The sequence below is a fragment of the Hyperoodon ampullatus genome (genome assembly GCF_949752795.1).
Source record: "Hyperoodon ampullatus genome assembly, chromosome: 18".
Taxonomy (NCBI): Eukaryota; Metazoa; Chordata; class Mammalia; order Artiodactyla; family Ziphiidae; genus Hyperoodon; species Hyperoodon ampullatus.
The window spans coordinates 42,157,050-42,180,701 of record NC_136931.1 but is presented as its reverse complement, the minus strand read 5'-3'; the positions used below and the strand labels follow the sequence as shown (position 1 = coordinate 42,180,701).

General features: G+C 47.9%; 1 protein-coding gene across 2 annotated transcripts; it reads left to right on the top strand.

The window, feature by feature from the left end:
• Positions 1–232: 232 nt before the first annotated feature.
• Positions 233–9,457, top strand: LOC307066159 (protein C19orf12 homolog; the record flags this gene model as incomplete). 2 transcript variants are annotated; one of them, XM_079723258.1, is made up of 3 exons in its annotated part: positions 233–314; positions 4,669–4,838; positions 9,168–9,457. In XM_079723258.1, the coding sequence occupies 2 exons, from the start codon at positions 4,679–4,681 to the stop codon at positions 9,431–9,433; spliced, it is 426 nt and encodes a 141-aa protein (XP_079579384.1). In that variant the 3' UTR covers positions 9,434–9,457. The 2 variants fall into 2 exon arrangements, with proteins under 2 accessions (XP_079579384.1, XP_079579383.1); XM_079723257.1 differs by lacking the exon at positions 233–314 and having other exon boundaries at positions 4,655–4,838.
• Positions 9,458–23,652: the final 14,195 nt, after the last annotated feature.

Here is a 23,652-nt window from a genome sequence, read left to right as displayed (position 1 = left end):
CCAAGGGAACCCCGACCTAAAACGGCTGTGGGTGGGGTGGAAGGCAGGGGTGCGCGCGGCCTCGGGGCCCCAGCGACCCCACTCCAGGTGCCGCATCCGGGAGGGCCGCTCCCGGAGCCGGGCCTGGGCCGGGAACGCGGCTGCGGAGGAGGAGGCGGAGGCGGCGGCGACGGCTGCGCGACCAGGTGGGTGGCGCCCCGGAAGGCCCAGCGCTGAAGAGCCGGAAGGCGGGAGGGTGGGGCCTGCGCGCCAGGAGGGGCGGCCTGGTGTCCCAGCGCCTGCCGGCCTGTGACCTCACGGCGCCGCCTCCGCAGGTAAAGGGTTCCGAGCTGCTGGAGCCGGGAGGGGGAGGGGCGCCCGGAGCGGCTGCCGTGCCAGCTGGCCGCGGGCCTGGCCCTCCCGTGCGGGGCGCACGCTCTTCGTGCATTCATTTTCCATATGGAGAATCGGGGTACACGGAGGGCTGTGTGTGCGTGTCACCTCCCGCAGGAACTCCTGTGTGTGCGTGTGCCCGCGCGTGTCACTTCCCACAGGAACCGCGGTGCGTGTGGCTGGTGTTACATCCGCAGGGCGGAGCACCGTTGGCCTTGCTCTCTGGGAAGAGAATCTGGACGCTAGTTTAGAGATGATCAGGAAGGGATGTTACTGATTTAGGGCCTGGGGGAGATTAGCTTTGTGGGGACTGGTAGCTTCTTTAGCCTTTAAAACAAACAAACAAAAGAAATAGGAATATTTAGAGAGGGTGTGAAGCGACCTGCTCATGGGCCAGGTAGGTAGGTAAGGTGTGCTCTGCTAGGGTCCTGCTCCGCTCTGGCCTGCGTTGCTGCAGATGGTGGCCCCAGTGTGGCTTGTGCTTTTGATTTTTCAGGAGAAATCAGCAGTCTGAGTTGTATGTGAAATCTCTTGATTTTAAAATTCTGGCAACGAATTCGTTTTTAAAAAGTCTGTGGGCTAATCTGACAATGTTTGCTGATGGGATCCAATCTTTGCCCTGGAGCATAGAGAGGTGGAAAGACACGGTTTATAGGAGCCAGTGGGCACACTGGAGCTTTGTAAATTTCACCAGCAAAGTAGAAAGTACTGAGGATTGCAGGTGAGCAACATCGCTCTGACTCTTAAGAGGCCCTGCTTTTCTAATTTTTAAAAAGAGCTGTGTGCATGGAGGTCTGTGTTAGCTCTGCAGCCTTCCTCTCTTCATCTCTCACAATCTGGTCCACCTCAGAAAGCCAGGCTATAGTCCCAGGGACGGGCTCACCTCCCTCTCCCCCAGATCCCTGCTGTAATCGGCAGACCAGCCTGGGTGCTTACACGAAACCAGGGCTTCACGTTGGCATTTGCCTTCCCTGTGGCTGGCAGATGGGCTTCCTGTGACCGGAGCCTGTTTGGTGGACAAATCTGATTCTGAAATAGGTGTGATATGGGGGGAGGCACACTCCCACCCCATTGAGGACTGTCCCCATCAGAGTGCTCCTGTCTCCTCCCTCCTCACCCACTTCTCTACTGCTTACAGACAAAGGCAGCTGGAGTGGGAGAAGGAGAAGCAGGACTGGCTTCCTTCCTCAATCTGGCAGCCCTGGAGAAGTTGGGAGGCTGAGCTTTTTAGCAAGGGCTCAGGAGATGGGCCTGCAAATCTTTCTTCTACAACAAGAGTCTATTGATGCTCTAACTTCTAAAATGATTCTTACAAGGAAATTAAACCAGCATTCCCTTGGATGGAGGCAGCCACAACGCCACCTCTCTACCCATGGTGTGGAACCATTGAACCTAGCTGGAATCAGGCCACTTCTTTCCTCCCCTCCCACACACCATGACACCTGCTGGCTCTCCAGTCCTACAGAGCTCTGGGCTTGTGCCTTGTGCTGGCCCAACTGGGCTAAGTGGAGGTTGGAAGTGGCGTTTGCACAGTGATGCCCCATTAGCCCCTGTGGGTTTTGACCTAAAGTCATTCAGAGCAGGTTGGAATCTGGTTTTTTGTTTTGTGGTTTTTTTTTTTTAATAGACAGTAGAGGGTGAAGTGGGTAGATATCTATTTCCTTCCTCTTTTACATACCTTTTTTTGCTGTGAAGAAACTGTTTCAAGAGTACAGATCCGTAATTCTGCAGAAAACCTGTTTTAGGAGTGGCATCTGGGCAGAGTACACTGGCCTAGAAGCCAGACTTGCAGATCAAGCATGGCAAGGCTCAAGGTCTTCATGCCTCTGGGAATGGGAGGCTCATGGCAGCCTCCAGAGGGGCCTTCGAGGGACCTTCGAGGGACCTGTGCTTCATCTCCCTTTTTTCAGCATAAGTGACAGATAAAAAGCTGGATATAGGGCTTCCCTGGTGGCGCAGTGGTTGAGAGTCCGCCTGCCGATGCAGGGGACACGGGTTCGTGCCCCGGTCTGGGAAGATCCCACATGCCGCAGAGCGGCTGGGCCCGTGAGCCATGGCTGCTGGGCCTGCGCGTCCGGAGCCTGTGCTCCGCAACGGGAGAGGCCACGGCAGTGAGAAGCCCACGTAATGCAAAAAAAAAAAAAAAAAAAAAAAAAAAGCTGGATATAAACCAGAGCTAAGCTAGAAGGTGACTAGGTATTTTACAGGAGGATTTTTAGCTTTTTGAAAGGTTTTACCATGAAATTAATTCCTTTGGTTATCTTAATATGTACTTGAAATTAAACATTTTGTTTGCGCAGCTTTACAGGACCATGGCTGTTGGGTGAATCAGGTTCCCCTCCCTCCCCCCTCCCCCCATTTCTGAGTGCAGTTCCTTCGTGTTATTAATGCTGTAATGTTATCTTGACATTTGTGCCTGGAAAATTCTTGACCTCTGGAAGGGTGGAAGGGGGCTCTCTTGCAGGGAGGAGGAGGGGGCATGTGCTCTGTCTACACGTGGTCACTGCTGGTGAGCAGAGGGGCCTGGAAGCTAGCAGGCATTTTAGCAGATCCAGGACACTTGGGAGCCAGAGCAAAGACAAACACACTTGAATTCTCCTCTAGTCCCTTGGGCAACCCTGCAGGACTGCCCCTCCACTGCCTCTCACACCCCTGGTGAACAGACACGTCTGGGGGATGCCTCTTTGCATTTCTGAACTCAAGGACTGAGTAACAGACGTCAGACATCTTGAGTCATGCTCTCATAGACTCTTGCTGTCCAGAGTGAGGGCAGAAGATCACCTGGGGGTGCTTGTAAATACAGAATCTCTCCCTGCCCATAGAGGCCGTGTTTAACAAGATCTTCAGTGACTCCTATGCACTGGTGGAGAATCACTGATGTCACGAATATAAAAGGAAAAGAGGGGAAATTTACAGGGACTGGGGCACAGGATCCCTCTTACCTCTCCTGGGACTACAAAGACGTTCTGACTGGTGATACAGGAGATCCACAGATTTGTTCTAAGGGCTCAGAATTCTCTCTCGGGATTGGGAGGATCATTTTACATTAGAGACTAATTCTGGATTATCCTTGGGTTTAAAAAAAAAAACTCATATATCCAAAAGATATCAAGTAATAGGGTCTGCTCCAAACTTCCACAGTCGAGTTCCTTTAGTGAATGTCTGCATGTCTCAGCCTTAAATGAAAAGGGGAGTGTTGATGAGAAAGGAAAGTGCCCACTGAGCCTTGGGTCTAGCCGAAGCTGGAAGGAGAATCACCTGCTCATTGCTGCTTTGATTTCACTTCCTATCCTGCCAGGTGGCCCATCAGTGCCAAAGCTCTCCATTCCCACCAACCTTGGGGCGGAGCCTGCCCTGCCCTCAACCCTTGCCCCTGCCTGTCCTTTTCCTGCTAGTGTGGCAAACAGTTTCCTGACCCCAGAGAATTGTTCTAAAGGTCATTGTTCCAAAGTACATCCATCCATCTGTCATCTGTCCATCCATATGCAAACCCCTGGAATTCTTTGATTTCTTTTATTCTCTGGTTGTTTCATCTTACTACATCATCCTGTCCTTGCCTTTGATGTCTCATGAGTAGAACTGGATTGACTCTATGAGTGGTTGCTTATAGAAGCCAGTGGTGTATGTTAGGAACCAAACGTTCATTTAGAGCCATCATGTCTGAGAGTCTGCAGTGTTCCAGACTCGCTCCAGGCACTTTGCTTCCATTCTCCTTACACCTTGCAAGAATCCAGCCTATAGGTGGTTTATCTCCATCTTACAGGTGAGGAATCTGCCATTCTGCTCAGGGTCATCCAGTGGGTGAAGGCTGTGTGGTTGCAGAGTCCTGTGCTTTCCCCTTCTCTGGCTTGGCGTGGGCTGAGATGCCCTGTCACACAGGAGACGACCAGGGGCTGGGACTTTGTGCACTCGGCCAAGGTTTGTACTTGGGATTGCCTGAGCCAGCTGAAAGGCCCTGACGCAAGAGAGCTCAGACTTGAATCACTCGTGATGAACTGGTGGAACACGTGGCCAGGGTTGCTCCTTAACCGGTTGTAAATCAGAAGTTAATCAGAGGGCAGAGAAGACCTTTCATCCACTCTGCTGATTCCGTCTGCTTATTAACTGAAAGCTGCCCTGCTTTCTCTTTGGCAAAGGACTTGGCACATAACTGGGGGGTGCTGTCATCGTGCATACAGCAGAGGTACTGTTCTGTGCCAAAAATGGGGAACCTTCCTTAAAACTTTTGGAAGAGTAACATTTGGGTAGAAATACACTTCACTCATTAAAACTCTCCTTTGGAATGCTTCCTTCAAGGTCTGTTGCGATGCCCGTCGCGGTGAAGGACATCATGAGGCTGCTGTGCTCCGTCTCTGAGGAGAGGAAAATGAAGGCGGCCGTCAGGCACTCCGGGAAGGGCGCCCTGGTCACAGGGGCTGTGGCCTTTGTTGGTGGTTTGGTGGGCGGCCCACCAGGACTAGCCGTTGGTAAGTGCAAGTGCCTCACAGGGACAGTGCAGTTGTTGGGAAAAAAAGACCTTTGAAACCACAGAGACCTCATAAGAGCCTCTGTCCTGTGTGAGAAGTTTGTTGAGTTGAGGTTGCTTCTGTGAAATGAGCTTTGGGTGCATAAGTCGTCCTGTTGAAAACACGAGCTTCTGTGTGAATGTCTCAGCAGTGCAGGGCCCTCTCAAATGGCATCTGTGTCATGCAGACCTGGAGGACACCTTTCCCCCCAGGGATGTGTCCTAGAGTCTGAAGATTTCAGGGTGTCCTGGGTCCCTTGGACAGTCTCCCTCCCCCCATCACCATTACACATCCAGAGAGGAAGCTGAAATTTGCCAGGCGGGGCTGCTGCTGTAGAGCCACTTGACATAAGCTCGTTCCCAGAGCGCTTCCCCATTCTGAAAGCAAGCAGTCCAACGCAGGAAAAGCAATAAGCTAACTCCTAGAGTGGTCATCCCTGTCCCCTTCTTTTACCACCTGCTTCTATTTGGGAACCCGTTTCTGGCAATAAATGAAACTTTGGCTGATTTTCGCATCATTCATTGTTGGTAGAATGAAGTTGCTTCCCTTGGATTAGGAGCAGGAAGAATTCCTCTGTGGCCCAAACCATGGGCTAGGGGTGGTGTCAGAGAGCTGGCTGCTGTCCAGGCCTGACTTGAGGAGGGGCCAGATAAGGCCTCCCTCGAGGTGCCTCAGATGGACCCTGCAACACAGGGTCAGCACTGGGCTCAGTAAATATTTACCGAATGCCTCCTCTGTGCCAGGCAGCCTGTGGTGGGATACAGGGCCTGGGAAAGCTCACAGTCTGGTGGAAGTCCTTTCTATATGGCTTGCAGTCTTCACGTGAATACAGGCTGGAGAGGTGACTGCTTTTCTGCTGAGGTTGGTTTCTGTGTCCCAGCTCACCAGTAAGGCTTCCTGCTCTCTTCTTCCCTCTGGTAGCAGGATTGACCTTCAAGGGCACTGTATTAAGCTGAGCCCACACCGGGGAGAAAAATCAGCTTGTGGGTGGCCCCAGGCCTTCCATCTGTGCATTTCCGTTTGCAAACTCTGTGAATTAGTGAGTCTTGACTTCAGCTTCTTGCCATCCAGAAAGTAGCCCATGAGGGAGGAGACAAGGCCATTGCCTTCTTCCTCAGTGACATCCTATATCTTTGTCCCACCCCATCTAATGTGCTCAGGGAAGGCTAGCTGGGATCATTTATCATATTGCTGTGCCCAAATGCCATTTTGGGAGGACATATTTTATTCAGATTGAGTAAAAGCTGGTAGAGAACAGGATGTCTGCAAAGAGAACCCCAGGGATTCGCTACTTGCAGCCCCTGGTCATGGGCAGGAGCATCATTTTACCCAGAAAACAAAGGAATTTTCTCTTCTCCAAAGAGTTGGTAATTTTCTGGTCGATATTTCCTGGCGACTTTTTGCATTAAGTGCTGCTCTAAATCAAATATTGATGTTCTCATAAAGGTTTAGTGCAGATGAGTGCAACTCTTATCAGCTCTTAAGTGTTTCACTGGTGTCACGGGGAAAAGTTCAGTAAAACTTGTAAATGACTGGCCCTCCCTCCCTAGAATGCTCCTTATTTTCAGACTGGGGGGAAGCTGTCGAAGGGCAGTGTTCAGCCTCTAGGACATGAGGCTGGCTGGTCCCCAGAGAAGGTGTGTGCTACCAGGTGCCTCCACACTTGGTTTCCTGAGATGGTGCAAGATTTACTTACTGTTGGCTGAGTCCAGCTTGCAAATGGGTTCTCTGTGGCCTGGGCTGCATTCTTTTAGATAAACTTTTTATTTTGGAATAATATTAGATCTACAGAGAAGTTGCAGAGATAATGCCGAGAATTCCCATATATCTCTCACCCAGTTTCAGTTCCTATATTACCAAGGTACACTTGTCAAAACTAAGAAACCAACACTAACATTACTATTAACTATTCTTCAGACTATATTTGGATTTTATCAGTTTCTGCATCCATGATCTTTTTCTGTCCCAGACCCAGCACAAGACAGCACATTGCACTTAATCGTCATGTCTCTTCAGTCTCCCCAGTCTTGTTTTTTTTATCCCACTCTTTTTTTGATTCTTTTCCCATATAGGCCATTACAGAGTATTGAGTAGAGTTCCCTGTGCTATACAGTAGGTCCTTATTAGTTTTCTGTTTTATATATAGTCGTGTGTGTATGTCAATCCCAGTCTTCCAGTTTATCCTCCCCCCACCATCCCCTGGTAACCATAAGTTTGTTTTCTACATCTGTAACTCTTTCTGTTTTGTAGATAAGTTCATCTGTACCTTTTTTTAGATTCCACATATAAGTGATATCATATGATATTTGTCTTTCTCTGTCTGACTTACTTTACTCAGTATGACAATCTCTAGGTCCATCCATGTTGCTGCAAATGGCATTATTTCATTCTTTTTTATGGCTGAGTAATATTCCATTGTATATATGTACCACATCTTCTTTATCCATTCCTCTGTTGATAGAAATTTAGGTTGCTTCCATGTCCTGGCTATTGTAAATAGTACTGCAATGAACATTGGGGTGCATGTATCTTTTCGAATTATGGTTTTCTCCGGATATATGTCCAGGAGTGGGATTGCTGGATCATATGGTAGCTCTATTTTTAGTTTTTTAAGGAACCTCCATACTCTTCTCCATAGTGGTTGTACCAGTTTATGTTCCCACCAACAGTGCATGAGGGTTCCCTTTTCTCTACACCCTGTCCAGCTATTATTGTTTGTAGATTTTTTGATGATGGCCATTCTGACTGGTGTGAGGTGGTACCTCACTGTAGTTTTGATTTGCATTTCTCTAATGATTAGTGGTGTTGAGCATCTTTTAATGTGCTTTTTAGCCATCTGTATATCTTCTTTGGAGAAATGTCTATTTAGATCTTCCACCTGTTTTTGAATTGGGTTGTTTCTTTTTTTGATGTTGAGCTGCATGAGCGGTTTGTATATTTTGGAGATTAATCCCATGTCGGTTGCTTCATTTGCAAATATTTTCTCCCATTCTGAGGGTTTCTCCGGTCTTGTTTTTTATGACTTTGATACTTTTGAGGAGTACTGGTCAGGTATTTTGGAGAGCTCCTCTCAATTTGGGTTTGCCTGATGTGTTTCTCACGAGTAGACTGTGGTTATGGATCTTTGGAAAGAATACCATAGAGGTGCAGTGCCCTTCTTGTCACACATTTCAGGGACACATGACACCCACAGGACCTCCCTTGTGATGCTCACCTTGATCACCTGGCTAAGGTCATGTCCGCCAGGTTTCTCCACTGCAAAGTTACTGTTTCCCCTTTCCATACTCTACTCTTTTGAAGAAAGTCACCAAGTCCAGCTGGGCTGCGTCTTTTCAATATCTGATTGCCGATATTTAAAAATCATAAGACTTAAAAGATACATACTTGGTATCCCATGCGGCAGCAATTGGCTGGCGTAGGGTAGCCTTGTCTCCTTTAGACAGCGACGTATCTCTCCACGTCACCACAGCCCCACTCATCTCACTGCACTCCTTTCAGCTACCTGCCTGGCCCCTGTAGGCACTTGAGTTTGAGACCCCTGCTCTAGGACGTCTTCCTGTAGCAGACTGCACCTGACCTGGTTAAATAGAACTTTCCATTGATACAAGGTCTTCAAATTCCAAAATAGTGTGCTTTAACTTTGATAATAATAAATTGACATTTAAAAAGAATGTTTGTGCCCTTTTGGGGTAGCAGAAAGAGGAGTAGTTGAATACATTAAATTTGTTATTTATCATCATACAACTTTGGAGGGGTTGTATGAAAAACATTGCTTCAAGAGAAAATACCTCCTCATCTGTCTGCTGGGTCCTTTATAACCACGTGGTTCCACTGGAAATTTCAGAGTTCAGGGCTAAGGCTCATATGAGCCATCCAGTGGAGGAAACTCAGCCTCACCGCTGAGATGGTTCTCCCTGAAAATGCATTTGCTTCTCAGCCCTGTTCTTTGAGATGAGAGAGATTTTTATGAGAAGCATGGAAACCTTCTGCCCACGAAGAGGATTTTAGTTAGCACAGCTCTCAGGAGGGGAGATGCTTTGTGTTGCACTGTGAGTGCAGAGCTTAGGGGAGGGCATGTTTGGGTGTCAATTATCTGAGCCAAATCGACCAAAGACCATGTCAACCTTTGCCCTCTGCCCTCCTGGCGGAGCAGGCATGAAGCCAAGCCCATTCTGACCCGCTCATGAATGTGCCCACTCGTCACGACGGTAGATGTGAAGTCAGCGAGAACCTGTGGCTATCGTTTATGATTATAAATGACCGACTAACTGAGTCCTTCCTGTTTTCTAGGGGGGGCCATCGGGGGTTTGTTAGGCGCGTGGATGACAAGTGGACAGTTTAAGCCAGTTCCTCAGATCATAATGGAGCTGCCACCTGCCGAGCAGCAGAAGCTCTTTAATGAAGCCACTGCCATCATCAGGCACCTGGAATGGACGGACGCCGTGCAGCTGACCATGCTGGTCATGGGCAGTGAGGCCCTGCAGCAGCAGCTGCTGGCGATGCTGGCCAACTACGTCACCAAGGAGCTCCGGGCGGAAGTGCAGTACGACGACTAGGCTTCTGCTCCGGGAAGCGGGGTCCATTTGGATGATTCCCCCCCGACTCATGGAAGGTGCCTGGGGAGCTGCAGGAAGCCCCACATCATCAGAATATTACCCTAAACTGTAGCGAAATCTCCTGCTGTAGAGGCTGGGTCTGTGCTATATCATGTTCTGGAATTATTTGAGAAGATGCCGTGTTTTGTGGCCGTGTGCACCTGTGTGCCCTGACAACCCTTCAGCTGGGAAGCTGGTGAACAGTAAAGCCGTGACTGCTGCCACGTAGTGGCAGTTTTCTGAATCTACTCTCACTCACACAGGAGCTGGAAGAAGGTCTTCACGTTCAGCCTTCTCACCTCATCATGTGAAGATGATGCCTGTCCAGGCAGCCGTTGCAGGACCCGCCCTCCCTTGGGACCTTGGGGCTGTCCCCTGCTGGAATCATGTTTACCTCTTGAATGCCCCTTCCCCACCCAGTGACTTCTGAGTGGCCTCAGGGAGGGGGCAGTCGGCCTGCTGAGTGAAGCCACAAACGTCAGTGGCACCCAGCCCCTCCCCCAGTAGCTGCCCGACTGGGCTCTCACCCTCCCAGGGGCTTGCTTTCCCCATCTGAAAAGTCATAGTAGTTCCTGAGTTCTGTTTTTTAAATTAAATATTTTCAGTAAATTATTGCTCTTTCTGAAGTGGTAGAATCATGAACTATCTCTAAGAAATGTGTCCACCCTAAATTTCCCCTAATATTGTTTTTGCTTTGCTTTCAGAACTACAGTTTGACTAAGTGTCATCAAACTACAATAAATGTTTTCTGAACAGTCCTTTTCTCCGCCTATTTGTGTAAAGTATCTCTGACATTTGAAGTTGTACACATGGAGCACAAGGGAGGAGAAGGTATTGTGATTTGTGATTTTAATGAAAGCTCCGGATTCCAGGGCCTGCGACCTGACTTTCCAGGCTGCTGTGGCGCCCTGTGCTGCCGGTGAGCACACACTGCCCCGAGCCTCCCTAGCAGCCACAGCATGTTCCTTGGGTCCCAGGGACCTGGAAGGAAGCTGCACTGTCCTCCCTGGGGTGCAGAGGAAGGCACTCCTGCTGAGCAGAGTCAGTGTCCCGCACCTCCGTGTGTGTAAAGAAAACTTCAGGGCAAATTAGAACCCAGGGTGATTAAGGAAGGGTCAAGCTTTTATCTCAGAAAAGTTGCTCCTTCTTTTTAGAAATTTATTTATTTATTTATTTTTGGCTGCGTTGGGTCTTCGTCGCTGCGCGCGGGCTTCTCACTGCAGTGGCTTCTCTTGTTGCGGAGCACAGGCTCTAGGCACGCGGGCTCCAGTAGTTGTGGCTCACGGGTTCTAGAGCGCAGGCTCAGTAGCTGTGGCGCATGGGCTTAGTTGCTCCACGGCATGTGGGATCTTCCCGGAGCAGGGATCGAACCCATGTCTCCTGCACTGGCAAGCAGGTTCTTAACCACTGGGCCACCAGGGAAGCCCAGAAAAGCTGCTCTTTATCTGGCCTCATCTAGCACACATCAGGTGCCCTTTACAGGCCACACTCCTGGGGTTGATTAAGCCACTTTGGACAGTTGCACTGCTTGGGTTGATGGGAGGCAGGGTGGGGTCCTTTTAGATGATTATCCTGACTCATAGAAGGTGACTGGGTAGTTATGGGGGGGCCCCACCCATTCAACTCGTGTGTTGGGTCCTATTCTGCCAGGCCCAGGGGACACAGGTGGTCCCAGCTCGGAGGTCCTGCACCAGTGTCCACTGGAGTCCCTTCCCTGTCCTGCCTACCTTTACCCTTGGGAAAACCACCCTCGGGAGGATATGGCCTGACTCCTGACCAATTTGGGGTCAGATGAAGCAGGCCTTACAGAATAAAGTCACTGGCCTAGCCAGGTCCTGGGTGACTTGCGGTGGACTTTAGGCCCAAGAGGAGTCCAGGCCTCGAGTCTCATCTCCACCAGGAGCTGAAAGCACTTTCCTTGCTTTCCCCTCACACTCTACTCCCAGCAACTGTGGCTTTAGTATTTCTGCATCTTCTTTGAAATTTTTTCATTTATTTATTTTTGAATAGGTAATACAGGCCTGGTACAAAACTTAGAAGACATCAGAATATACAAATGGAAAAGGATGGCGTCCTCCTATACTGATCCCTGATCCAGCCCCCTTTCCAGATGCAGCCACTATACCAATTTCTTGTATATTCCTTTAACTCTGTTTTTAGATAGTCATTGAATAGTATTCTTTTATTTGTCAGTGTTCATTGCTGAAAACAGAAAAATCCAGAAAAGTATACTGAAATAAGAACCATTAAAAGTATCACCACCCATGGGACTTCCCTGGTGGTCCAGTGGTAAAGAATCCGCCTTCCAATGCAGGAGACGGGGGTTTGATCCCTGGTCGGGGAAGTAAGATCCCACATGCCTCCAGGCAACTAAGCCCGCGTGCCACAACTACTGAGCGCGCGCATCTCAACTAGAGAGCCCACGCAGCCTGGAGTCTGCACGCCACAACGAGAAAGAGAGAAAACCCACACGCCACAACTAGAGAGAAGCCTGTGCACCACAACTAGAGAGAAGCCCGCATGCCACAACGAAGAGCCCATGCAGTGCAACGAAAGATCCCGCGTGCCACAACTAAGACCCAGCACAGCACTCCCCCCCCCAAAAAAAGTGTCACCACCTAGAAAACCACTGTTAACAAATTTGGCATATTTTGTGCAAATCTTTTAATGCTATGTATGTGTATTTCTAACATATTTGCATCTTTACTGTTTAGACCTTTTTGAACACTCTTACCAATTAACATTAAATAACATTTGTGATGTATTTTGAAATCTCTTGTAAACATGTGTAATGGCTTTATAATATTCCACTGCACTAAACCATATATACATACCTGCTGTAGTGTCCTGTCTAGGTTTTTACTATTATAGTGCTGCATTTTTGTGAACATTTTTGTGTGCATATTCTGTTCATATTTTCAATTATGATAGATAGTCTGTAAGATAGATTCCTCAACGTGAAATTGCTGGGTTAAAAAGTATGTAATATTTTTCAGGGGCTTCCCTGGTGGCGCAGTGGTTGAGAGTCCACCTGCCAATGCAGGGGATGCGGGTTCGTACCCCGGTTCAGGAGGATCCCCCATGCCACGGAGCGGCTGGGCCCGTGAGCCATGGCCGCTGAGCCTGCATGTCCGGAGCCTGTGCTCCGCAATGGGAGAGGCCACAACAGTGAGAGGCCCGCGTACCGCAAAAAAAAAAAAAAAAAATATATATATGTAATATTTTTTAAGGCTGTTGTCGATCAAAATTCTTTCCAGAGGGGCAGTATCAATCATTTGCTCTCCCAGCAACAGGTTTTGGGCGTGCACATCTCATCACATCCTCACCAAGAAATAGAATGAGAGTGTCTTAAATCTCTATTAATTTAATGGGTGATTACTGACATCTTGGTTTGAGTAATTTATCTTTGGATTATGAGTGGGGTTGACAAGGCCAGGGTGACCACCTGGCAGCCACCTACCCAGGCGGTGCTGAGAGCCCCCGGGCCCCCATGGCCCAGGCCTAGCAGAGAGTGAGGGGGCCCTGGCCTGAGCAGAGGGCTGGCGGGGTGGTGGCGGCTTGCGGCCAGGAAGCAGCGGGGGATTGCCAGCAGCGGGAGCCAAAGGAGGCAGCTGAGGAGGAAGCCTTGGTGGGGGACCCAGTAATTATACAAAGAAACCTTCTGCTCTGGGCCGGTTATTAACCTGCCTCGGGTGTTGACGCGACAGTGCCGAGTGAGATTTTTCCAGACAGATGGTGTATTTTTAGCTAGAATGAACTTTTCTATTTTTCTGTTTTTGGAAGTAGACACCGGGGTGTGTTGCAGTGCGGGAGGATTGGGGCTCAGGGTGTGGAGGAAGGGTCCTCTCCCTGTTACTTATTGAGAGGTGCCATCTAGTGGGGAAGCAGGTGCATCCTTTCTCTTCTTCCCTGTGAGCCAGGCCTGTTGAGCCTTCTCTGAATCTCCAGCCAGGCCAGGATGTAGCTCCACAAGGATGATGTTTTGTGAGTTCCCCTTGGGAGGGGGCTGGGGCCTTCCTGAGGTTTGTTTGTGTTTTTTTTTTTTAGGGTACGCGGGCCTCTCACTGTTGTGGCCTCTCCCGTTGCGGAGCACAGGCTCCGGACGCACAGGCTCAGCGGCCATGGCTCACGGGCCCAGCCGCTCCGCGGCATGTGGGATCTTCCCGGACCGGGGCACGAACCCGTGTCCCCTGCATCATCAGGCGGACTCCCAACCACTGCGCCACCAGGGAAACCCTTTCCTGAGGTTTTAATAAGCCGTGAACAGAACATCAGCCATGTCTGCTGCAACCTTTTTGTATATAAACCAGAATGTCTCTCAGTCCTGAACAATCAACACATGGCAGTTAAGCAATGCCAGGATTCATCTAAACCACACAGGGAAGAAGGACTGTCTGATATATTTTCAATTTGTTGGGAGGAGATAAATGGCTTTATTCGCTGGAGGTGGCGTCTCGGACCATTATGATGACAGCGGGTCAGGAGGCAAAGCTTGGGCCTGGCTGGCTGCATCGCAGCCTCGGGGTTGCTAAGGTACCCCAAATGCTGGCAAATGGAGGAAGTTAAAAAATGTTTTTCTAAATTATTGAGGTGGAGGCTATTTAATTTTTGTGGGTTTTAAGGGGAGGACTTTACTCGTTCTCATTTGCAGTTGAACAAATGAAAGGATAATATCTAGGAGTTATCTGTTACACACCAATTAATTAGTATTAATGAATGCACATGATCAAACCCAAAGCTGGCAGGGCTGTGGGAAACCAATGTATACACATACATACACTCTACTGGAGAAAATACATAGTGATACAGTCTTTTGGGAGAGTGATTTAAAGGAAAAAAGTCACAGGAACCATAAAATTGTATATACTTTCTAGGCAGCCGATTTCACTTCAGGGAAAATATTACAATAAAATAATTTAAACAGAAAAAAGATAAAGATATTCATAGCACTGCTGTTTACGATGGCAGGAAAAAAAAACGGAAACAATTCCGATGTTGAACAACAGGGAAATAGTTAAACTGTGTATGTGGGCAATGTAATGGAATACTAACAGCCAATTTTAATAAGTAGTAAATGGGGGCGGGTGTATGAAAGTCAGTGGAATTGCTCCATGCACATTATTTGCCTTACAGCAACTTCATACTTATGTGCTTGGGGGGAATAAAGAAAAAGACAAGCTGTAACTAGTGCTGGTGACCCCAAGGGCTTCCAATGCCCCAAGGGTGTGGCTCAGGGGAAGTGGCACAGGTGGATGAGAATCTCAGAGTGTGGGCATCTTGTGCCTGAGGGGATTCTAGTGTTTTAAAATGTGAATTACTTACCTATCCGCAAACCAGGCAAGAACCAGCCTGGTCCCCAGCACCCTGGGGCTGCTCCTCCCAGGAACTGTTCAAGGCCACGTCACGAGCGGCGGCGTCACAAACCTGCCCCCACAGAGGCGATGTCCCACTGCAGCGCAAGGTTCCAAAGCACAACTCTTAGGGGTGTTACATGTGCCCCCTGACCAAGGCAGGAGGGCCAGCCATGCTGGGAGCTGTTTGGATACAGGGTCTTCTCTCTAAGTTCTGTCCAATAGAAATATAATACAAGCCACAAACACAATTTTAGATTTTCTAGTAACCTCATTTTTTAAAAGTAAAAAATAAATTTAGTAGTATATTTTAACCCAATATAGCCAACATATATTATCATTTCGACACGTAATCAATAGAAAAGATTATTGAGGTATTTTCCAAATTTTTATATTATCTCTTCGAAACTCAGTGTATACGTCACAATTACAGCACATCTCAAATCTGACTAGCCACATGTTAAGCCACGTGTGGCCAGTGGCTACCACGTCAGGCATCACCACTCTGTAAGATACATAATAGAAAACATAAAGATGAAAGATTTTTCTTTTCCCCTTAGGTTGCCAGTGATATAGACATGTCCCTCTAAGGACCAGGAACCTCTTTCTGTCACTCCTCTGTTTTGAAGTTCAGCATCTGGGCTTGTTTGTGGTCCTTGTTAGAGGTCAAGATCAGGTTGGATGGTGCTATGGACTGAATTGTTTCTCCCCCAAATTCATATGCAGAAGCCCTAACCCCCAATGTGACAGCATTTGGAGATGGAGCCTTTGGAAGGTAATTAGAGTTAGGTGAGGCCATGATGTGGGGACCCCCATCCCTACAATGGGATTAGTGCCCTTGTGAGAAGAAACACCAGAGAGCTCGCTCTCTCTCTCTCTCTCTCTCTCTCTCTCTCTCTCTCTCCTCTCTCTCTGCCATGTGAAGACAGGGAGGAGAGGGCCCTTTGCAAGCCAAGAGCCCTCACCAGAACCCAGCCATGCCGGCACCCTGATCTTGGACTTCCAGCCTCCACAACTGCGAGCGATACATGTCCATGGTTAGGCTGCCAGTCTGCAGCACTTTGTTATGGCAGCCTGAGCAGACTGCAGCAGGTGGGAAGCTGGGAGGGGGAGGCTTACTGGGGACCTCCCAGATCCCTGTTCTCTAACCTGATTAAGGGGCAACAGCATTTTCTCCCTGCCTTAAGATGACAACTCGACCTGGTGTGTGGGTGAAGACCGCCCTGGATGAACATCCTCAGCCACTAAGAACCAGCCTTGTCCTCCTGTCCCAGGTACAGGTGGCCCTCAGAGGCCTTGGAGGATGGCACCCCTTAATCTCTACCCCCTCTCTGCCTGCACCTGCCAAGCTGAATGTGGCTAAAGAAAACACCTGCCCACAATGACTGGTCTTACTCAGCACCGCTGTGTTTTCCTAGTTCACTTCCTCTCCCACTGCCTCTCCTCTCCTCAGCTCCCAACCCTTCCTCCTCTGTCTTCCCTCAGGTCATGACCTTCGTTCCCTGAGAAAAGGAATTAACCGGAAGAGAATGTTCACTCCCTACATCTGTGCCCATCTTTCCTCCTGGTATTATGAACCGCCCTTGCTCCTGACTCAGGCCAGCCCCTCCACTGGACACCAGATCCCACCCCCTCCCTCCTGCGGGCACTGCTCCAGTCATTCTCCTCCTTCCCCCTCATCGCCACGTCCCCCGCTGCACAGACCTGTCCCATCAGCGTGCGCATGTACATGATTTCTCCCATATTAAAAAAACAACAAAAATTTCAGCAAGGGTACCAGGAAAATTCAATGGGGAAGAATTGTCCTTTCAACAAATGGTTCTGGAACAACACGTAAAAAAATGAAGTTGGATGACCCCCTACCTTATAACATATAAAACATTAACTCAAAATGGATCATACACCTAAATGTAGGAGCTAAAACTATGAAACGCTAAGATGAAACATAGGAATAACTCTTTATGACCTTGGATTAGGCAATGGGTTCTTAGATAAGACACAAAATCATAAGTGACAAAAGAAAAAATAGATAAATAAGACTTCATTAAGATTAAAAACTTTTGTGCTTCAAAGGACACCATCGGGCTTCCCTGGTGGCGCAGTGGTTGAGAGTCCGCCTGCCGATGCAGGGGACACGGGTTTGTGCCCCGGTCCGGGAAGATCCCACATGCCGCGGAGCGGCTGGGCCTGTGAGCCATGGCCGCTGAGCCTGCGCATCCGCAACGGGAGAGGCGACAACAGTGAGAGGCCTGCGTACCGCAGAAGAAAAAAAAAAAAAAAAAGACAAAGGACACCATCAAGAAAATGAAAAAACAAGCCACAGAATGGGAGAAAATAATTGCAAATCATGTATCTGATAAGGGACTACTATCTAGAATATATAAAGAACTCTCACAACTCAACAATAAAAAGACAAATAACCCAATTTAAAAATGGGTAAAGGATTTGAACAGATATTTCTCCAAACATATTCATGGCCAATAAGCACGTGAGGAGATGCTCAACATCATTAGTCATCAAAACCACAATGAGATACCACTTCTCCCCTATTCAGATGGCAAAAATAAAAAAGACAGTAACAAATGTTGATGAGATTGGGAAGAAATTGGAACATTTATATGTTGCTGTTGGGAATGTGAAATGGTGCAGTCACTTTGGAAAACAGTTCGACAGTTCCTCAAAATATTAAACAGAATTATCATATGATCCAGCAATTCCACTCCTAGGTATATACCCAAGAGAATTGAAAACATATGGCCACACAAAAACGTGTATACGAATGTTTATTAGCAGCATTTATTACAATAGCCATAAAGTGTTAACAACCCAAATGTTCATCACTTGGTGAATGGATGAACCAAACGAGGCATATACATTGTATATAACATACAATGGAATATTACTCGGCAATGAAGAAGAATTATGTGTATACTGATATATGCTACAACATGGATGAACTTTGTAAATATGCTAAGTGAAAGATCCAGTCACAAAATACCACATATTCTATGATTCCATGTATATGAAATGTCCAGAATAGGCAAATCCATAGAGACAGAAAGTAGATCAGTGACTGCCAGGGGCTTGGGGAGAGGAGGAATGGCTGCTCAAGGACATGGGGTTTCTCTTTGGGGTGACAAAAATGTTCTGACACTAGACAATGGAGACGGTTGCACAATCTGGTGAATATACTAAAAACTACTGAACTGTATACTTTAAAGAGGGAGGGTGGATTTTATGCGATGTGAATTATATCTCAATAAAGCTGTTTAAAAAAACTCTCTTTGGCACTGCTGCCCCCTCCAGCCACCACCCCATTTCTCTCTTTCTCTTTGCAGTGGAATTCCTCACAGGAGTCTTCCACACTCACTGTCACCAGTTTGTCTCTTCCCCTTCTGGCAGGCATCTGCTCCTACTACCCCACTAAGTGATCTCCTGTCAAAGTCACTGTCCTCCACGTCACTAAACCCAGTGGTCATTCTCAGTCCTCATCTTACCTGACCCGTGGGCAGCATTTGGCCCAGTTGACCACCCCTCTTCACTTGGCCTCCCCGACGCTGTGCTCTCCTGGTTTCCTCCGGCCTCCCCGGCTGCTCTTTCTTGATCTTTGCTGCTTCCACCTCCAGTCCTGACTTGCAAACACTGAAATGTCCAAGGTTCATCGCTGGACCCCTCCTCTCTCTCTCTCTCCCTCCCTCTCTCTTTTTATTGAGGTAAACTTGGTGTATAACATTATATAAGTTTCAGGTGTACAACATTATAATTCAACATCTGTGTTCATTACAAGGTCTAGTTACCACCCATCACCTTACACTTCACCCCCTTCACCCATTTTGCCCATCCTCCCAACTTCCTTCCCCTCTGGTAATCACCAGTCTGTTCTCTGTGTCTATGAGTTTGTTTTTGTTTTTTTGTTTGTTCATTTGTTTTTGGGGTCTTGTGGGTTTCTTTGGGTTTTGTGTTTAGATTCCATATACGAGTGAGATCATACCATATGATTTTTTTTCTTTCACCTTCCAACCTTTTTCACTTATATTATCCTCATGGTCCATCTATGTTGTTGCAAATGGCAAGATTTCACTCTTTCTCGTGGCTGAGTAGTATTTCATTGTATACGTACACCACAGCTTTATCCATTCATCCATCGATAGACACTTACATTGCTGCCACATCTGGGCTCACCCCTTCTCTTTTCTATCTACAGCAGCCCCCTGGGGCTCTCATCCTGTGCACAGCCTGCTCACTCACTGAAGATTCCCAAGTGTGTTTGTCAGCTCAGACTTTCTTCCTGAACTCCAGTCCCTTAAATACAACTGCTCGCTCAATCTTCCCAACTTTACCTTCCAAAACTGAGTTCCTGATACCGTACTCCCCACTCCTCAGAAAACCCACAACAAACAAGCAGCAACAACAACAAAGCGGCTCCTCCTTCAGATTTCTGGATCTCAGAAACAAGGGACTTTACGCCTCCAGTTGCTTTGACGTCTTTCTTTCTCTCACATTCTATATCCGTCCCATTAGCAAATTCTGTTGGTTCTTCCTTCAAGTATATCCGTAATTTAATCTCTTCTCAGCACATCCACTTGGGCCCTGGTCCATGCCACCATCATCTCTCCCTCCTCGGTGATCTCCCAGCTGCCCTCCTGGCCCTCTTAGTCAAGCTCATGGCAGCCGGTGATCCTGCTAAAAGATGAGTCAGCTTGTGCCACTTCTCAGCTGAGAGCCTTCCCATGACTCCCATTGTCTGACTGCAGAGAAAAACCAGAGCCTTTACAGTGCCTCCAGGCCCCTACTTCACCTCCCTCCCCCTTACCCCTCATCTCCTTCATCTCTTCATCTCCGGCCACTGGCTCTGCCCCAGCCACACTGGCCTCCTCCATGCTCCTGGACCAGGGCAGCGACCTTCCCACCCCAAGGCATTTGCACCTGTTTCTTCCCTCTCCTGAATATCTGCTTCGTTTCCTTCAGGTCTTAACTTAAATACACCTTTTCAAATACACCTTTTCAGTGAAGCCCTGCCTGGCCACTGGATCTGAAACTGTGGCTGCCCAGCCCTCACTGTACCCTACCCTGCGTTGTTATCATCTACAGCACTCAATACCTACAAATTTACTCCATTACAGACTTTTTTTCCCAGATGATGTAGAGACCATCTATATCAAGAAGAGTGTTGAGAGAATCTTTTCAGAAGACAAAAAGCACATTAGCAGAGCTGAACTGACAAGGGACAGACATGAGCATTTCCAAATAGTGTGGTCCCTCTTGGTTGGAAATCACCCTAGTGCTAGAAAAGACACCAGAGACAGAGAGAGTATAACATACTTTAAAAAAAATTGTATTTGCCTGTCTCTCTTCACTATAGTGTGAGTTCCAGGAGGGGAGGGATTTTTGTCTGATTTGGTCACAGCCATATTCCCAGTGCTTGTAGGTACTCAATCAATACTTGTTGAATGAATAAACAAACATTTAAAAGCTAGCAGGCAGGTTTTCTCCCATTTCATTTTGCATCCCATACGCAGGCTGACTGCTTCTCGCAGGCCAGGCCTAACTCCCACACCATCTCCATCTCACACATCCACTCCACCCAAGTGCGAGAGAAAAGGCAGCCTCCCGTGTGCCTGGTGAGGCTGGCTCCAACGTCAGTGCAGTGTCTGAGGCCTACGTGCCAAGTAACCTTCCAGAATGACAGCAGTGGGAAAGACAGACAACACCAACTGCTGGTGAGAACGTGGAATGACTGGAACCCTCATCTACTGCTGGTGGGGTGCCAATTGGTTTGCCTCCTGCCGAGAACTGCTGGGTAGCATCTGCTAAAGCCATGTATACATCTCTCCTATGGCCCAGCAACTTCACTCCTAGTTATGTGCCTAAGAGAAATGAGGGCTTACGTCCACCAACAGACGTCTATAAGATTACTAGTGAACCCTCATTCATGATAACCCCAACTGCAAACAACTCAAATGCCTGGCAACAGAATGAATAAACAATTGTGGAGGGTTCCCAGAGTGGAATACTCTACTATGATGAAAAACAACAACCACGTCACCCACAATGACAGAGAGGAATCTCACAGACACAATGTTGAGCAAAGAAACCTGAACAAAAAGATACATACAGTGTGATTCTATTCATATTGTCGAAGAAAAGTTAATCAGTCGATCTAAGAAAGAAATAGAAAATTTCATTCGACCCAGACTGAGGATTATAACCCAGGAACAGCCTCTCAGAAAGCTCCAAGAACTGTTCCACTTGTTAGAGATCAAAGCACAGTTACATAAGTTTTTGAGACAAAGGGCTGTGTATTAAATGACGTATTATTGACAGTTTACATAATCCAGATCTCTGAGTACAAAGCGAGTAGTGGGTCATGGGTCATCATGGCCCCTTGCAAGATTAAGAAAGAAGGTTATCGCCTAAAGAGTTGTGACCCTTGATGAGATTAAGGAGGAATGTTATCTCCTAAGGAGGTCTGGTTAATGCAGATGCACAACACACACTAAAGGGAGGAGGCCCAAATGGGCAGAGAAAAATTTTACATTTAAATTTTTCTTGTCTTGCCATAAAGTATGAATTTTATTTCATCAATATGAAGTTTAAAAAAATAGGAAAAAATCTGTGGTGACAGAAAGCAGAACATCAGTTACCTTTGGAGGCAGGTACTGCTTGGGAGGGACTGAGGGAGCCTTCTGGGTGCTGGAGATGCTCTATATCTTGATCTGGGTGGTGCTTATAGGTGTGTGTGAGAGTGTGCAAAGTCTCACTGAGCTGCATGCTTGAAGTTTGTGCACTTTTCTGAATGAAGGTTAGACCTTGATAGAGAGAAAGAAAGAAAGAAAGAAAGGAAGGAAGGAAGGAAGAAATAAAAGAAGGAAGGAAGGAAGGTAAAAAGAAAGAAAGGAAGAAAGAAATAGAGAAAGAAAGAAAGAAAAAAAGTAAGAGAGAGAGAGAGAGAGAGGGAGGAAGGGAGCGAGGAAGGGAGGAAGGAAGGAAGAAAGAAAGAAGGAAAGAAAGAGAAAGAAAGGAAGAAAGAAAAGAAAGAAAACAAAAGTCCCAGAGTGGTAACCCAGACAGATGACAGCTCTGTCTTATATCCGACCCTGTGCTAATTTCATCCTTGTAATGCTCTGAAGACCTGTTAATTTTCCTCCCTGCTCACTACTCGACCTTTGGAGAGGAGGTCGATGTGCCGAAGTACCTAGGACCTAATCCTGGAGGACACGGGTGCTTTCACAAAGTATATCCTTCAAGAACTTGGTCTCTCTGCATCATTGCTCTCCTAACTTGAGGAGGGCTGGGCAGGCTTTGTTTCCCCAAATCAGATTTTCATCTGAATTATGTTTGTTCCCCCACTCATGTAATAATCAGCTTGTGAGACAGACTGCCTGAGTGAGATGTCACATTGTTTTTGCCTTGAATAAAGGAAACAATCGCTGTGAATGTTCTGTTTTCATATCTTGGAGCTGTTCATCATTGGGTGGATTTCTCCCTAACTGAATTGAAATCTGCACAGTGTCTTGGCAACAGCCTCATTCTGGGTGTGAATCTGGGCCCCAAGACCCTCACCTGGTCCCTTTCCCTAGACTCCTTGGTCCTTTGCCCTGAGAGCTGGTCTGAGACCCCCGTCACGTGACTCAGGACCACTCCTCTCTCTGCGCAGGTGGAGGAAGTGGCTGTGGACCCTCGCAGCTCTCAGTAGGTCCCCTCACTTAGTCCCACGGTTGCACTGGTTGTCCAGACCCATGTCCCGTGCCCATTTCTAGAGCCAGGGTGTAGGTGAGTCAGCTGCAGCAAAACATGTGGCTAAAGGTAAGGAAGAGGGCTTCCCCAGGGGTGTGGGAAAAACACCCCGTGATCTCATGTTCTCTCATGTTAGTACCACACTCGCAGCACTTCTGACACCAGATGTGCGGGGGTTCACCCCACCCGCCCCTCCCTGCACCAAGCAATTCTCTGTGACACCGACTGGATGGCCTGTAATTCAATTCCATTCTGGCACTAACTGGTGTTAAGGGCTCAGTCCCATAAGACTGCCCTCCGGTTCAGATGCCAATCCCAAGTCCTAGGTTGTCACCTGTACTTCTGACAAACTGGCTATAAATCAGGGTTCCTGTGACCCCCCCTCCTTGGGTTTGATAATTTGCTAGAACAGCTCACAGAACTCAGGGAAATACTCGTTTACTTGTTTGTTATAAAGGATATAATAAGGAATACAGATGAATAGCCAGATGAAGAGATGAGTGGGAAAGGATGTGGAGCTTGGGTGCCCACTCCGGGTGCACCACCCTCCCAGCACCTCCACGTGTTCAGCAGCCTGGAAGCTCTCCCAACGCTGCGCTTGTGGGATTTTTATGGAGCTTTCATCGTGATTGATCATTAACTCAACCTCTCCCCGTCTGCGTGGATGGTGGAGGTGGGGGGGCAATACAAGTTCCAAGCTTCTAATCATGGCTCAGTCTTTCTACTGCCCACTAAGTGTTGCTTCATTAGAAAAAGAGACACTGCTGTCACCCAGGAAGTTCCAGGGGATTTAGGAGCTCTGTGTCAGAAACGCTCCTGTGCTCTTATCACTTGGGAAATTACAAAGGTTTTAGGAGCTCTGTGCCAGGAACTGGGGGCAGAGACGAATATATATTTTTTGTATTAGTTCACACCAGGGAATACCAGAGTGTGACCGCCCGAGGGAGGAATATGCACTCAGGTGAGCCACGGGTGCCCACCACCCCGTGAACTCGCTCCAGCAGCAGGGGGTAGGGACCAGTAAGCAAACGGGTGTTTCCAGGTGAGGACACAGCATGAGTGCAGAGCAGAAAGAGCACGGGGATCCTGGGC